This window comes from Protopterus annectens, chromosome 10.part0 (genome assembly GCF_019279795.1).
Source record: "Protopterus annectens isolate FY-2018-M chromosome 10.part0, PAN1.0, whole genome shotgun sequence".
Lineage (NCBI taxonomy): Eukaryota > Metazoa > Chordata > Ceratodontiformes > Protopteridae > Protopterus > Protopterus annectens.
Window position 1 is genome coordinate 337,840,393 of NC_056744.1, and position 15,574 is coordinate 337,855,966.

At 44.7% G+C, this 15,574-nt stretch overlaps 1 protein-coding gene across 1 annotated transcript in view; it reads left to right on the forward strand.

Moving 5' to 3' along the window:
- CENPL (centromere protein L) overlaps positions 1-15,574 on the forward strand; it is a 634,883-nt gene that overhangs the window by 99,672 nt on the left and 519,637 nt on the right. Inside the window, exon 2 of the mRNA XM_044085229.1 lies at positions 7,479-7,656. Within this exon, the coding sequence (XP_043941164.1) occupies positions 7,486-7,656 (171 nt within the window). The 5' untranslated portion in view covers positions 7,479-7,485. The remainder of the gene's footprint in view (positions 1-7,478; positions 7,657-15,574) is intronic.

The window sequence follows — 15,574 nt, forward strand, 5'->3', positions numbered from 1 at the left end:
GAAGATAGAGGAGACAATTTTGCCATTATCTTGGGCTTGGCTAACTGTGTCTGAGAAGGATATGAGAGCCGTAGTACTGCTATGACCTGGTCAAAATCCATATTGAGTGGGGAAAAGGATTTGGTTCTGAAGCACATAATGAAGAAGCTGGGTGTGAATGCATTTTTCCAGGATCTTAAGAGATGAGTGAAAGGTTAGCAGTGGGTCTGAAGCTGGAGATATGTGTTTAGAGCCTCCTCTATGTAGAGGCAAAAGGTATGCCCTTTTCCAAATGTTGGGTATATAGAATTCCAGAAGAGATTTAAGAATGCTGATGGGAAAGACTACAGAATTTGTGGCGATTTTGTAGGAATTAAGGAGGTAGGTTGTCTGGGATGTTGGTGCAAGGTTTGAGTTTTTGGAGCAGCTTTTTTTTTATTGCGTTGCTGGGGATAGATGACAGAGTTTGGTGGGGGGGAAGTAGAGGTATGTTGGGAGAAAAAGTGGCAGCTTGATTGGCAATAGTATTGATGAAATAGGAGGTAGTGTAGCTATTTATGTGGGTGTTTTGTCAGGGTTCGGGCAAGGATTGTAGTTTGACCCAGGGTGTGTAGTAAGGAGTTGGTTGAGCTCCAGAACTTTTTAGGGTTTTGCTTATGAAGGTTTTGTAGGGTAAGGTAGTAATCTTTTGTCTTTTCTGACTTGTCTCTTTACTTGATTACTTGATTATGGAGTTGTTTGTATTTTGTCAGGTTGGAGATGTGTGTCTTTTTGACAGTGTTTTCATACCTTATCCCTTGTGGCCGTTAGCTGTTTAGTGGGTTTTATGAGCCAGGTGGTGTGATTAGTTTAGTTTAGTTTACCCTTGTTAGAGTGAGTGGAGCTTGGCTGTCTAGACCTTGAGAAATGTAGAGTTAAAGAACTCAACGGCTTCATCTAAGGGGAGGAATGTCTAGATAGTCTTGACTCAGCCAACTAAGGACAACCATACGACGCTCTTAATTACATCTGTAACCTAAAAGATGTGTATTTAAAAAGAACCTGAGTTGTTTTTAACTGTCTGAAGAAGTCTAGTTACTACACTAGACGAAAAGTGCTTAATTTTACTTATCAGTGTTCTTTTATTTATTTATTTTTTTAATCTAATAAAGAGCTGGGGAGCTGCCTGTTCCTGTTTTGGTTTTTGTTTTTAGCTAAAAGGAAAGGCCCAGATTTGTGCTGAACTAGTAGTTAATGATACCAGATATACTGAGCCTGTGGACATAGCTAACCTGTTAGCCAACAGGTTATGTGAAAACTTCACTCCCCTGTCCCTGCCACACATACCCCATGACATCCCTACCAGCTGTTCTTTACCTTGTATCGCTAAAGAGCAAGTTGTAAATCATTATCCCCGTGCACAAAGTGATGCTTCCACTTACCCGGGAACTATAGACCTATTAGTCTGACTAGCCTTGTCTACAAGGCCATGGAGTGAATCATCATGGACCTTATCAACACAGATATAGGTAATATCCAAATACTTGACCCTACTTGATTTGGATTTGTCAAAGGGAGGTTGTGCCTGTTAAACCTGATGGAGTTCTTCGAGACAGTCACCAAGGCCCTGGGACTTAAAATGATTGTTGCCAAAGTCATGGACTTAAACTCTATGCAAAAAAAATGAATTATCGTCAATTTCAGAAAGAGTGATGTTCCTGGTAACTATCACATCAATAACACCTTAAGTATGCAGTCTGTGGTGAGACACATGGACATACAGGTTGACAACAATCACCATGTCTCCACAGTGATAAGGGCATTCTATATTGCTCATCTCATAAGTGAGGGCATTGTCTCCAGAGTAAAAGTTATAACCTAACCTTCCTGTACTCTTCCTTCATCGTGTCAATAATGGAGTACAATGCCCCTTTTGTTATGTACCTTTCCAAGCACCTGCAGCAATTGGAGAGACTACAAAGGTTCCTCACAAGGAAAATTCAAGGTCTTTAGCATCTGTCCTATGAGGATCGTCTGAAATCACTGTCATTTTATTCTGTTTCATACAGACTACTGAGAGGCAATCTCTACCTTGTATATAAGGCAATCTTTGACCCTTCTTTATTGGAAATGCTGCATACTGGCCAGTCAAATGGTACACAGGTTACTCGCTCTAAAGGCCTTAACCTGGCATGTGACATTAACAGAACCTGCTGATTGAGAGGGCAGATTTGTCTCCCAGAAATTACCACGTCTTTGGAACAGACTCCTACTTCATGTCAAGCAGAGCACCTCATTGGCCATCTTCAAGCACAATCTGGACATTTGGATGGGTAACTGTAAATTCACCCCAGGGATTCCACCTGTGTCCCTCTTGGACAGGGTCAATAGGTGCCGATTGTAAAAATAAGGGTAAAACTTGGCTAGGTTTGTAAGAGCTCTAGGGGTCATTACCCTAGTTGTCTCCTATGATCCTGACCCATTTTTTCCCATAAGAAGAAGATAGAAGGCTTGGTGGAGATGCATTTAACATTTGATCAGAAAGGTTTGGATAGTATGACAGATCTGGTCATATCCCATACAATCAGACCCCTGGACAGTGTCTTCAGATTTTATGGAGAGTAACTTATTTGTTCACAGTGATTTATAATTGACATTTTAAAGATCTAGTTTCAAGAAAAGACCAAAACAGAATTACAGTCTCTTGTTATGGGAGGCAATTTAGGTAACAACCGAGGCATTAAGCAGACTTTCTTTTATTCCTATGCATATACTTTATTTTTATTTACTGGGGTAGAAAATTTTGATCAACAATGACCAGTTGCAGGCTTGGTCTAAGTAGTATGCAGCAAATAATCAGTTCTGGCAGAACTGAAATTAATTCTTTGTGCTTTCCTAAATTAGCTGTTACATCTGTCCGGGGGGGGGGGGGTTTAAGTTTGTGTTTATTGATGTACCCTAGCACCACCCTCCATCTCCACTTTTACTGTACTTTGGTAAAGTAAGCATTCCAAATAAGTAGTTGGTTAACACAATTTACTTGTAGGGAAGAAACTCTAACATGGAATGGAGCAATAGATTGCTTGTGCTAGATACCATCTAAGTCCCTGGGGGAGAAAAACGTTCATTAGTAAAATTATACAAATTGTTTTTTTTTTTTTTTCTTTTTGATCAAAAGATGTGCTTCCCCTCCCGTGTTGTTCTTTTTTTAAGGTATCAAATAAACACGGTGAGCTCCTAATGTGTAAAGGAGTGGATAATCATTAAAACTGAAACCTGGGTTAAAGCTGCCTGTTAACTTTCCCATTCAGTTTCCAATTCTGTTTTCTTAGTAGCAAATTTGGTTGAAGGAGGTCTCTCTCTAGTAATAGCAGGAGTAATGCTGACTAGTGCTAAAGATAGTTAAGCACCTGAAACTTTTACCCAGGTTGCTAAATCCCTTTGCTTCGCCTGTAGTGTATCACATGGCACCTTCTTATTAGAATCTCTGTCACGCTACAACGTCTGAAAAATGGCCTCAACTGTTCATCCTCCTGTGTTTAAAATTTCAAATTTAACTACTGAATGTTAGATGTTCTGACCCCCCCCCCCCCCTACTCCTTAAGTTTCTTTTCAATTATGGAGACTTTTTATTTTACATGGGACTTTAACAGCTTATTCCTTTTTTTTCCCCACTGAGTTGCTATTTTCGCCCAAGAGTCTGAGTATTTTTTCTTAATTTTTGTTGCTGTATTATTTTTTTGTTTGGGGCTTGTTCTGCATCCCACCATTATTGCTATTGTGGCTGAGCAATTTAAAAAATGTAAATGAATAAATTAAGATCCTGCTCTAGGGTAAGCAGGAGCAGAACAACACAGAAGAATGAATTGTCTGTAGTTTGCATCTATTACCGCAAGTCTAAGCTTTAAACTTTAGTTTTATGGGAACTAAATAAATCCAACTAGGAATCATCAATTTTCTAGAGTTTTCAGTGATTTCCTCTGTGTCCTAGAAACATAAGCTTAAGTCTCTCCAGATACTCAGCACAGGTAGAGAAAGGGCAAACTGGTTCAAGTTCTGCAGAACATGTTCCTCCCCCAAATTAACCATACCAGAGTCCGACTTCACTTGCTGATGGACAATGTATTTTAAATTTTAAACCAACAGCTTCAAGATCTTCTCCATTACCTCCTGCCTGTTTTTACCATGATAAGTTTGTAAGTTTCTCCTACTCATAGGTCTTCCATGTTTTAATCAAAATGCAATGACATTGGCACAGTTCCTAAGATTGTTGATCCTGACAGACATTGTGTTCACATTTTGTTATGTCCCTGACCTTGGAACGGCAGTTTTCTAATACTTTCTACAATGACTTTTCCAATGTCAGGTGAGCTGTTTGCTTTGACACTGGTGGTCTTTGCATTGGAGCCAGGCTTGTTGGCATCTGTACAAGTGGTGCTGGCTTTTCATTTGTTGATATGGGTAACAATATCCGTGTTGAGACATCTCTGCATTAGCTGCTTTAGACTTCTCTTCCTTTTATAAACAACAAATTGCCTTCTTCCGGACTCCATGGCTATTTCTGTTGACATGCAGCAAGATAGAATTTACTGAAGAACCTGTGCATTTTTCTGCCACAACTTTTGGGGGTAAAAACATGCTTCCTTCTGGGACCGGTCTCTTCAGTTTTACCCCAAGGGTATTAAACTACATGGTACTTGTGATGAAGTTTGAGGGTGCCAGGGAGTGGAGACAGCTCCGGCCCTGTGAGAGTTACCCGACTGACGTGGAACTTGGCTTAGTCTCAGCTGTGCCAATCCATGATCCATTAGCTAACCTTGTTCATAGCGCTGTGGATGTGTCCGCAAGAGCAGCAGGCACATGACTTGCTGTTTTGTCACTCTCTAACTTTGCTATAAACAGCAAGGTTAATTTAATGCCCGTTTGATGGAACATATCCATTGGGTACTATGGTAAAAACTGAACTAGAGAGATGAGCGCAAGGAGATTTGCTGCGCCATTCAATATCAGGGAATCGGCAGAACCTAGATACACTTAGATTCATTTTTAAGACTGATTTTCAAGGTTCTGGTAAAGGCTGCAAAGAGCAGCAGATTCCAGAATAGTCGTATACCCACAGTAGGAGAAAGTTTTGGTGGAACAAGCAAGGGGTGCCATGGTCTTATTTCTGCCTATGTGCTCCTCTGTGAAGGTAGTTGTGGACTCTTTGTCCCTCCACCTGACCAAGTGGCTAGCCATCATGCATGACAGGTGGGTAAAGGACAGACGTATCATCCAGAAACTATTATCCTTTCTGTAATTCAGCCCTTGCTGCAGTCTTCCCCCTTTTCCAGGCAAACAACCTAGTCAAAAAGTGTTGCAGACCTTCCTCGCAAAAAAAAAAAAAAAAAAAAAAGGCATTCAAGAGGTTCTGCCAGACCAAAAGGGACTAGGCTTTTACTCAAGGTTCTTGGTTTTCTGGAAGACTGAAGGTCTCTGGCCAACTTTCAGTCTGAGCAGGCTAAATAAGTACATGCACAGAGCCTTTTCCCATGATGATAGTTCACTGTTCTTCCCTGTCTGCTAAAAGAATAGGTATGCTGTTTGGACCTCCACGTTGAATACCTGCACATCAGAATTGCCAGAGTCCTGGAGTTTCTTGTGTTTTTGTATAGGACAGTAATTTTCCATGGCAGATAGTGGTATGTATAGTTTCTCCTTCTCATAGGTCTTCCAGATTTTACCCCAAATCTAGTGACATTGCAGTTTGGTCCCTCCCTCTCGGGTGTTTGCTAGTTTGAGAGTCTGCAGACCTCCAAGGTAATTCCATACCTAGATAAGAGTATCAGCATTCCCAGCAAAGGATATTTTCATTGCTAACCATGACCTGGTCCTTTGAGTGTTCCAGTCCTTGGAACTGGTGAATCTTACGAAGTCTTGGCAGATGCCCGTGCAGACTGTCATTTTTATAGGCTGCATCCTGGGTACTCTGTCTTGCAGGACTGACCTTCCTTCCTTCCACTAGACAAGAGTTCATCCAATCAACTATATTGTTGATTCAGAAGAGAAGCAGATTTATCCCAGCAATCGAGGAATGTCAAGAGGCAGGTGTGACATTCAAGCTGACAAGCAATGGAGGAAATATAAAAGTTTGTCCAAGCAAGAGAGCCATCAGATAAAAGGGAACTCTGCTTCTCTTTCTTCTGATAATGAAGCTCAGAGAGAGACTTTGCCATTGAAACTGTTTCCATTGTTCCAAAGGAAAATGCTTGAGAGAAGCACATGCGTTGACTAGAAGAATTGAGAGTACTTTTGACTTGAATGGGGGCCTGGGTTTGGGAGATGGAAATGAGGAAGAAGACCAGCAACACTGCAATTAGTGAATAAATGTGAGATTATAAAGCATCAGTCACATTTGTGAAATACAGCTTTACAAGGAAAAGGGGCTGAGATCGGACTTTTGCTGACTTTGTTAAATCTGTAGGGGACTATAAAGCATATACCCCCAACTTCGTCATTAATGTTTAGAGGGATGCTGACAAGGGAAAAATAAGTAACTAAGTTAAACTGTTTTTGTTAACCATATTTGTAAAATAAACTTTGTGATATGTTATATAGTAAACCATTTTCAGTGATTGTTGTATGTGATGAAGATACTAAAGTAAACCAGTACTTTAGGTTTAAGAAGTGAATCATTAAAATGTTGAAAAAAGAAAGGAGAGCGCAATCAAAAGAGAACTCTGAAATTCTGTCTTCCTGTTAATGAAGATAGATCTCCTCAAAAAGAGGTTCAGAAGTTGCACACTTGCCATCTGGATGACTAGGCCATCCCTATTAGCATAGCTTATCCAATTCCCCTTACTTTTTGCTGACTTGGTCTATAGATTTGTTTACCTTTGTTCACTTTGCATGGCATACTAGAACTCTAGAGATGGAGGTTCCAGGTGATGCATTATGGGTAAGGGGAAAGGACTTTGTAAGCTGCGAAAGTTTTGTGTGTCAAGCTGGCATAACATCTGACTGGTAGCCCTGCTGTTAAGAAGGGTGGATCTGCTCATCCAGCTGTACTGTAATGGTAAACACATGCATTTGATTTGACTGCTGATCTTGTTCATATTGTTTTGTATTACAATGAGTTGCTGAGTGAATATCACAAACAGTATAGTGGTATTTCTTTCTCTCTCGAATGTTAACAGCTTATCTTTGAACTTTTGATCCCCCCCCACCATTCCAGCTTATGAGGCTCTTAGATATGCAGGTGCATATGATCACTATTGTAACAGAAGAACTTTGCAGCATTAGTAAGCACCACCCCATATGTTCTTCATGGAGTAGGCAGAGATTTATATTTATTGTGTGTACAGTGTGAAATACTGAAAACTGGCCGTGGTGTAGACTACCAGCACTTATGGTGGTGAGACTAATTAGTGGGTAATAGTACTGTATTTCCATATTGCGTTGATTCTTGGTCTTCTTGCAACAAAGCTAATGTCCCTCATAAAGTACTGCTGGGCATTCAGTAAATTTCTCTCTCTTAACAGGCTGGGAATGGACATCTCAGAAAATAAGTCATTATCTCCAGGAGCTACTGGCACAAGACGTGGAGTCCAGTTCACCAGTGGATGTTCTCAAGTGTTTGGTGTAGCATCTGCCAAAAGACATGCTGCCTTTCACCATACTCCATCTCGAAGGAAGGTGCCAGGATTTAGCCCTTTGCAGGTCTGAAGCTTTCTTTTCTAAGAAAATTAAAAATGGCAACCATAAAGTCATGCTGTAATAATTTTATGCAGAATTATAAAGCAATTTAAACATGATTAATAACCAGCATATACAGTGCAATAGAACTGGTGAGCAGACTTTTTGTTATGGATATACTAAGCCATGTAACCTGTCTCAGACTAGTTCTGACAAATCTATATATTCTCCTGTTACCTAGCAGTGGTTAGCACACATTATCAAGGGATGTACCCTAACTTATGCTGGAGAAGTTAGTCTGGACCCACCTGCTACAGAAGGACTGTGTTTCTACTGTGTAGCAAGACATAAGGTTACTTTTGTACTGCAAAATGGAAGTCTTTTCTCATTCGGTACAGCGGCAAGTATTAGACTAGTTTCCCTTGCTGGCCATTTTAAGCCTAGTCAATTTCCCTTTTTGTGTTGAATTAACCTATACAGTTTTCTTAGAGATTAGCCTTGCTCAGCCCATGATCGATAATTATATAATGTGAGAGTGTTCGATCTCGCCGTTTGTTCTTACACCTGATCCTCGGCTCGTCGGCCGCTCTGCAAGCTCTGCATCGAGAAGAAGCTCGAGACCAACCTAACTCCCACAATCCCCCTCTGCCTTTACCTCAGATCTAGTTTGCCGCTGCAGATCAGTTTGATGAGCTCGAGCAACCTTAAGCTAAGATTTATATTTTTCTTATATTTCTTAAGAGTTTTTTCTACAAAAATTTTATATTAAGTAACTGTGTGTGTGTGTTTGTAGTGTTTCGAGGAATTCTCTGTTCCATATAAAGTTCTTTTATACTTTATTAGAGTTTTCCCTCGGGGCCTACCCCACCCTTTACTGGATTTGACTAAAGTTTCTGGATTGGACAAAACTACTGGACTTGACATTTTACTAACTCCTTTTGTTAGCTATAACTAAGATTGTGACATGTCTGAGAAAGCTAAGTCTGGCTTTAAACGTTGCCAATGTGGGCAAAAGATGTCAGTGACTGATAATCATAGTTCCTGCGTCTACTGTCTTGGCCATCTCCATCTGCAAGAAGACTGTTCAATTTGTCATTCTTTCAGTGGAAGGGTCATGACAGATAGGCGCAGGAAACTTATGGATAGGGGTCTTTTAAAACCTACCTTTCAAGAGGCTCTGGATGCATCAGACCAGGCATCCAAATCCTCGAAGGAATCGAAGAAGTCGGAGCCCAGGTCATCGGCTCCGAGCTCTTCAGTTAAAGTTCGATCACCGGTTCCACAGACTTCGGGGCCGAGTGTTGAACTATTGTCAGTTTCCGAGCCTCGAGTCTTGGAACCAGTGACGGAGCTCCCTCCCCCGACACTGTTGAGGTCGGCTCCGTCTTCGATTCCTTCGACGCGCTCTTCCAGACCCCTCTCCGACACTGATGTAGACCGCGAGGTGCAGAAATTAATGGAGAATACGGCCTTATCCAAGCTCATCTCTGTCTCATCCCAGTTAGTGTCGAGACTCGAAGGCCTTTCCTTATCTCCATCTGTTCCTCCTCCGAAACCTATCCAGTCTTCGGAGCCGGAAGAGGCTGATCTGCTGATTGTGGAACCCTCGGTGCCAGAACCGTCTTTCTCTCGGTCGGCTCCATTCACCTCGACTCCGTCGGATCCGGTACCGGAGTCTCGGAGCCGAAGATCCATCCTTGGATCCGGGACTGAGAGTCGGACCGATGTTTCGGTTCCGACGCTCCCTCTCGGGGCCTCTGCTCGGATCGACTCTGCTCCGTCCTCGGGGTCGATGCCATTGGTGCCTGTCTCGGGGATTCTTCCTATTTCCTCGGAACCAGGAGATAACTCGACTCGGGACCCGGGGGCCTTCGACCTCATGAGGAAGGTGTTGTCTACCCAGACAACCACATCAGCAGAAACAGCTTCTCCTCCCCATAAAGGACCGTTATCCTCCTCTGCACCCACGGCTACATCTAAGCGTCGAGCACCTGTGTCTCAGCCACCCCTGGAGGGTGCCCCCTCTTCCTCGGAGGCTTCTTCGGATGCTCCCCCCGAGGAAGTTCCAAGGAAAAGATTGTGTAAGAGGAGACACAAGAATCATTGACATCGGACACTGACTTAGATGAGTCAGAAGGGTCCCCAAAGTCACCCTCAGAGGATGTCTCTTTTTCGGACATCCTGGAGATCTTAAAGCAGAGAGGTGATTGGCAAGCCCTCCCCCCTTCTGAGGATGAGTCAGTTTTGCTGAAGGCATTCGGTGCTCGCCCTTCCTCCTCCTGGGTCACTCCGCCCTTCGATGAGTTGATGGAGCTGATTGCTCGAAGGGCGTGGGAGACGCCTGACACGGTTGAGCCAGTCCCTAGAAAGCCTAACAAGTATATTACTGCCCCTCAGGATAAGGCTTATCTGACAAAGGGAGTGCCAGTGGACGCTATGGTTGTGGCAGCGGCCACGAAAAAGGAGATGTCTGAATCTTCCTCATCTGTCCATCCACCTAACAGAGATTCTAGGACAATGGACAGGTATGGGAAGCGCATTTTTAGTTCAGCGGCTTTATCCCTGAACTATTTGACCCACTTCACACGGCTTCAGAGGGATCTAATCAAAGAGTTGGGAGATACCCTCCAGGGTACTACAGATGCTGCTATTTCAGAAAAAGTTACAGCACATCTCAATACCCTTCACGCTATTGCAAACTCATCCATGAGGCTGATATCATACACAGCAAGGATCGAGTAGGGCAGCAGCTTCAGCGATTGCTCTTCGTAGGCAATCCTGGATGCGCTTATGTTCATTCGGAAGCCTTCAAGTCTTCCTTTACTAACGCCCCATTTGATGGTGCCACTCTCTTTGGCCCCAAAGTAAAGGAGACTCTTACCCGGTGTGAGCAAGAGGGAAAGACTCTGTCTGCTGTCGGAGTCCGTTTTTCCACCCCATCCAGACCGTACCCCAAAGGGCAACGAGGTGGAAAAATGTGGTTTTGAAAACCCCAAGGATCTTTCCCAGGCACACAGGGTGATGCCCCTTCTAGAGGCAGAGGAGGGGGCAGAGGTGGAAGACGCCGCCCTGGCGGCAGAGGGGGTCCGCAAAACCAAGGTAACAGGGATGCACCCCCTGGAAAACCTTTCCAGCACTCCTGAGAGGAGGCCCGACTGTCCTGCTCTGGAGGCAGTCTGGGGTCGCTTAGCTTTATACCCTCAGGCCTGGCAAAATCTTACATCAGACAACTGGGTAAAAAGCGTTGTTACCAGAGGCTACAGAATACCCTTCCTATTGCCCCCAATTCCAAAGAAAAGACTCCCCAGATGTACCACCCCATCTGCGACACCCTGCAGCTATAGAAATTTCAAAGCTGCTAGAAAAAAAGAGTCATCCAACCAGTCCCAGCGGACCAAAGAGGATTCGGAACTTACTCAAGGTTCTTTTTAGTTCCAAAGAAGACTGGGACTGGAGGCTGATTCTGGACCTAAGCAACCTCAATACCTTCGTCAAGAAAGAAAAGTTCCGGATGGTCACGCTTCAATCGATCCTTCCATTTTTACAGAAGGACGACTGGATGTGCTCAATAGATCTGAAGGACGCATACTACCACATCAAAATGGCCAGGGCGTCCAGGGATCACTTGCGCTTCCGGCTGGGAGCCAGCCATTTTCAGTTTCGAGCCCTGCCCTTTGGTCTGACCTCAGCCCCCAGGGTTTTCACCAAATGCATGGCAGTGGTGGCGTCTCACCTGAGACGCCTGGGATTCCAAGTGTTTCCGTATCTGGACGACTGGCTCCTTTCTGCCACCACCCAGCGTCAACTGATTCAGGCCAGGGATTACACACTACAGCTTTGTGTTCATCTCGGAATTTCCGTAAACTTCGAAAAATCTTCACTACAGCCATCACAGCATATCTCATTCATAGGAGCAGAATTGGATATGCATCATTTAATTCTAAGACTTCCTCTAGAAAGGATAGCCTCACTACAAAGCCACATATCTCTTCTTCTGTCATCCAGAAAATCCCCAGCAAAACTGGTTCTGAAAGTTTTGGGTCTCATGGCAGCTTCTCTCATTGCGATACCACTGGGAAGACTGCACATGAGAGTGCTACAATGGCTACTGTTTGCACAATGGTCGTTCCAACAGCTACCTCTGACACACGAAATTCTGATCACAAACACATGCAAATCACACCTAGCCTGGTGGCTCCGGACTTGCAACCTTTCCAGCGGGAGACCGTTTGTGCTACCCACACCGACAGCTACGGTGACCACGGACGCTTCCCTGATAGGGTGGGGGGGCATCTTTCAGGGACAGACAGTCCAAGGCGAATGGACCAATTTAGAGTACAATCTGCACATCAATGTTCTAGAGTTGAGGGCAGTGTTTCTAGCGTTGCAACACTTTGCTCCCCTTCTTCCTCTAGGGACAATTGCAGTTCAGACGGACAACATGTCCGTAGTCTGGTACATAAACAAGCAAGGGGAACCAAGTCTTATCAGCTATGCAGAGAGGCCATGAGAATCTGGCAATGGGCGGAGTCCACGGGTCGCTTTCTGATAGCAACGCACATCCCGGGTCATCCAACATCATAGCCGACAGGTTGAGCAGAGCAATCCTGTTACCTCACGAGTGGTCCCTCAAACAGTCAGTTGCGAAGGAAATTTTTCGCAAGTGGGGCCAGCCTTCCTGCGATCTCTTTGCGTCTCCAATGAACGCCAAATGCAGGAGCTATTTTGCCCTATTACCCCCTCCAGGGAAGTCCCCAGGGACGCTCTGGTTCACGATTGGCCCCGGTCTCCTTTACGCCTTTCCTCCTTTTCCCCTGATTGCAAAGTTTCTGCAGAAAGCCAACAACCTGCAAAGGACGATTATCCTCATTGCCCCATTCTGGCCTCGTCAAATCTGGTTTCCCTTTCTTCGGGCACACCGCATTCGGGGGCCCTGGATCCTGGACCCGGAGCCAGATCTACTGACCCACTCGTCAGGGGCTCCCCACCCCTCGCTTCTGTCACTCCATCTAGCAGCTTGGCTGCTCCGCTTCCCTACTTAGCCAGGTCTGATCTTCTTTCACCTGCAGTTCAGAATATATTAGTGGCTTCTCATAAAGCTTCCACTACAAAGACCTACACTAGTAAATGGAAGCGCTTTGTTTTCTGGGCAAATACACAGCATTTGGACCCTGTTATAGCTCCTTTAAATAAGATCTTGGAGTTTTTAACCGAATTGTTCCAACAAGGAGCTTCTCCTGCCACTTTAAGAGTGCAATTGGCTGCCATTTCCAACTTTCATGTGGAAGAATGTGGGGCCCCTATTATGGCTCACAGACTTTGTAAGGCCTTTTTAAAAGGATCTTTCCATATTAGACCAACAGTTAGAACTCCTACATCTCCTTGGAATCTGAACCTTTTATTATCTAAATTGATGTTACCTCCGTTTGAGCCAGCCTCCTCTTGTCCATTGAAGTATTTGTCGTGGAAGACCCTCTTTTTGGTAGCCATTACATCGGCTAGACTGGTGTCAGAGCTTCAGGCTCTTTCCATTAAACACCCTTATCTGATCTTTCACTCTGACAGAGTATCTCTTCGCACTAATCCATCCTTTCTCCCCAAAGTTTGCTCTATTAATAACATTAATCAATCCATTGAACTCCCCACCTTTTTCAAAAATCACTCCAATAAGTTGGAGTATATGTTACACAAATTGGATGTTCATAGACAACTTAGATTTTACCTGGATAGAACAAAGGATCACAGGAAATCAGATCAACTTTTTGTAGCCTTTGCAGACAGCAGGAAAGGTGTAGCAGTTACTAAACGAACCCTTTCCAAATGGTTAACTGATTGCATTATATTTGTTTATGCTACTTCGGAACAAACTTTACCTATCAAACCCAAGGGGCACTCTACAAGATCAGTATCTACATCCCTGGCTCATGCAGCACCATTAGACACTATTTGTGCAGCTGCCATTTGGTCTAAACCACATACTTTCATTTCTCATTACAAGGTAGACAGGGTTTCTAGGGACAGGGCAACCTTTGGTTCCACTGTGCTCAAGAACGTTCTCTCGTGAGTTCCTCAGGAACATGGAGCTAGGGACGCTACCCAGGTGTAAGAACAAACGGCGAGATCGAACACTCTCACATTTAGAAGTTATGTCCTTACCATAACGTTCCATGTGGAGTGTTAATCTCGCCTTTGTTCTTACATTCCCACCCTCCCACCCTCAGGAAGAATGTTCAGTTTGGTGCCTGGTTTGGTTTATCCTGCTTCTGCATTTCGCAGTTGTGTATATAGGTGTATATATATATATATATATATATATATATATATATATATATATATATATATATATGTATATATGTATATATGTATATATATGTATATGTATATATATGTATAGATGTTTTTGCACTTATGTTTTTTGGCATGAATGTGTTTCCCTCTCTGACTCCTGGTTTGCTTGCAAACTAGATCTGAGGTAAAGGCAGAGAGGGATTGTGGGAGTTAGGTTGGTCTCGAGCTTCTTCTCGATGCAGAGCTTGCAGAGCGGCCGACACGGAGCCGAGGATCGGCTCCAAACCCAGGTGTAAGAACAAAGGCGAGATGAACACTCCACATGGAACGTTATGGTAAGGACATAACTTCTAATTACCGCTAATGAAATGGAATCATACCACATAGCTAACTTGTGGGGAACCCATCCTTGGGATAATGCATTTAGGAGATGCTTCTGTCCCTTGGTAGTACAGGGGGCAGTCTCCTGGGTGCATTTTCTGTTTTCCCTGCATAGATCCAGGTCTTGCTTGAATATGGACAGGTATATGAACGTTGTATCTGAAGTAGCTAACTTCATTTGTGCATCAACCTATGGGTCTTAGGATCCATATCGGATCCGAGCCGGCAGTTTTCAACAGCATAGATCCGAGCTCCAAGCTCCTCCCCCTACCCATAATCCCCTGCCAACCCTACCTGACCTCAGGTCTAGTTTGCTGCGGTTTCATCCAGCAGCTCGATCACTGAGTTCCAGGCTTAGCGTCTTTTTGTGAGAAAATTTTACACTTTTCTCTCAACTTTTTTTTGGTAAATTTAGTGTGCATGTTGTGTACAGGTCCCTCATTAGTTTCCTTTTAATCTTATAGTTTTCCTTCCCCACCCTCGTTAGTGAGTGTGCTGTGTGTTGGGGCCTAGCGTGTGTGTTTTCTTTCGGTATGTCAGAGGCCCCAAAAGCTGTTTTTTCCAAGTGTACCGAGTATGGCCATAAGCTATCCCCGGCAGATGGCCACACTATGTGTGTGTTGTGCCTTGGGGTTGGACACCTGTCATCAGGTTGCCCCATATGTGCGGCGTTCAACCCCAGGGCACTTAAGGACCGGAGGACCAAGCTGGTTCTGGCGGGACTGCTGCCCCTGGACTCTGCTTCGGCCTCCTGTCCCATGGTGGCTCCTGCCGCGGCTACAGCTGCTGCCACTCCTGCCTCCCTTCCTCTGGCCTGGACTCAACCTCCCGCTTCGGGCCAGGAGGATAGGGAGTCCAGGACAGAGAAGCGGAAGGAGAAGCACCACAAGCAGCAGGCCGAGGCCTCTTCATCGGCCCCGCCGGCTAAGCGGTCTTCTCTCTCCAGGACTTCCGAGCCTTCCACCCCTCGGCTCTGGTCTCCTTCTTTTTCACTGGGACCGGTGGGGGAGGAGGCCCGGCCCCCATTGAGGTCATTGAGGTGGCGCTCCCGTCCCGCCTCGGTGGCCTCATCCAGATCCACACGAAGCCTGACGGATGCAGACTTGGACTGGATGATGAGAAGATTCCTCCAGGCCCAGCTGCAGATGGGAGTGCTCCTGCCCCCCCCCCTCCGGGGGGGGGGGGGGCTCGACACCTTTTTTGCCCCAATTGCTCCTTCTGACCCGCTTCCTGGGTTCAGAGTTTTTGGAGCCGGGTAGCGTCGGTGCTGACG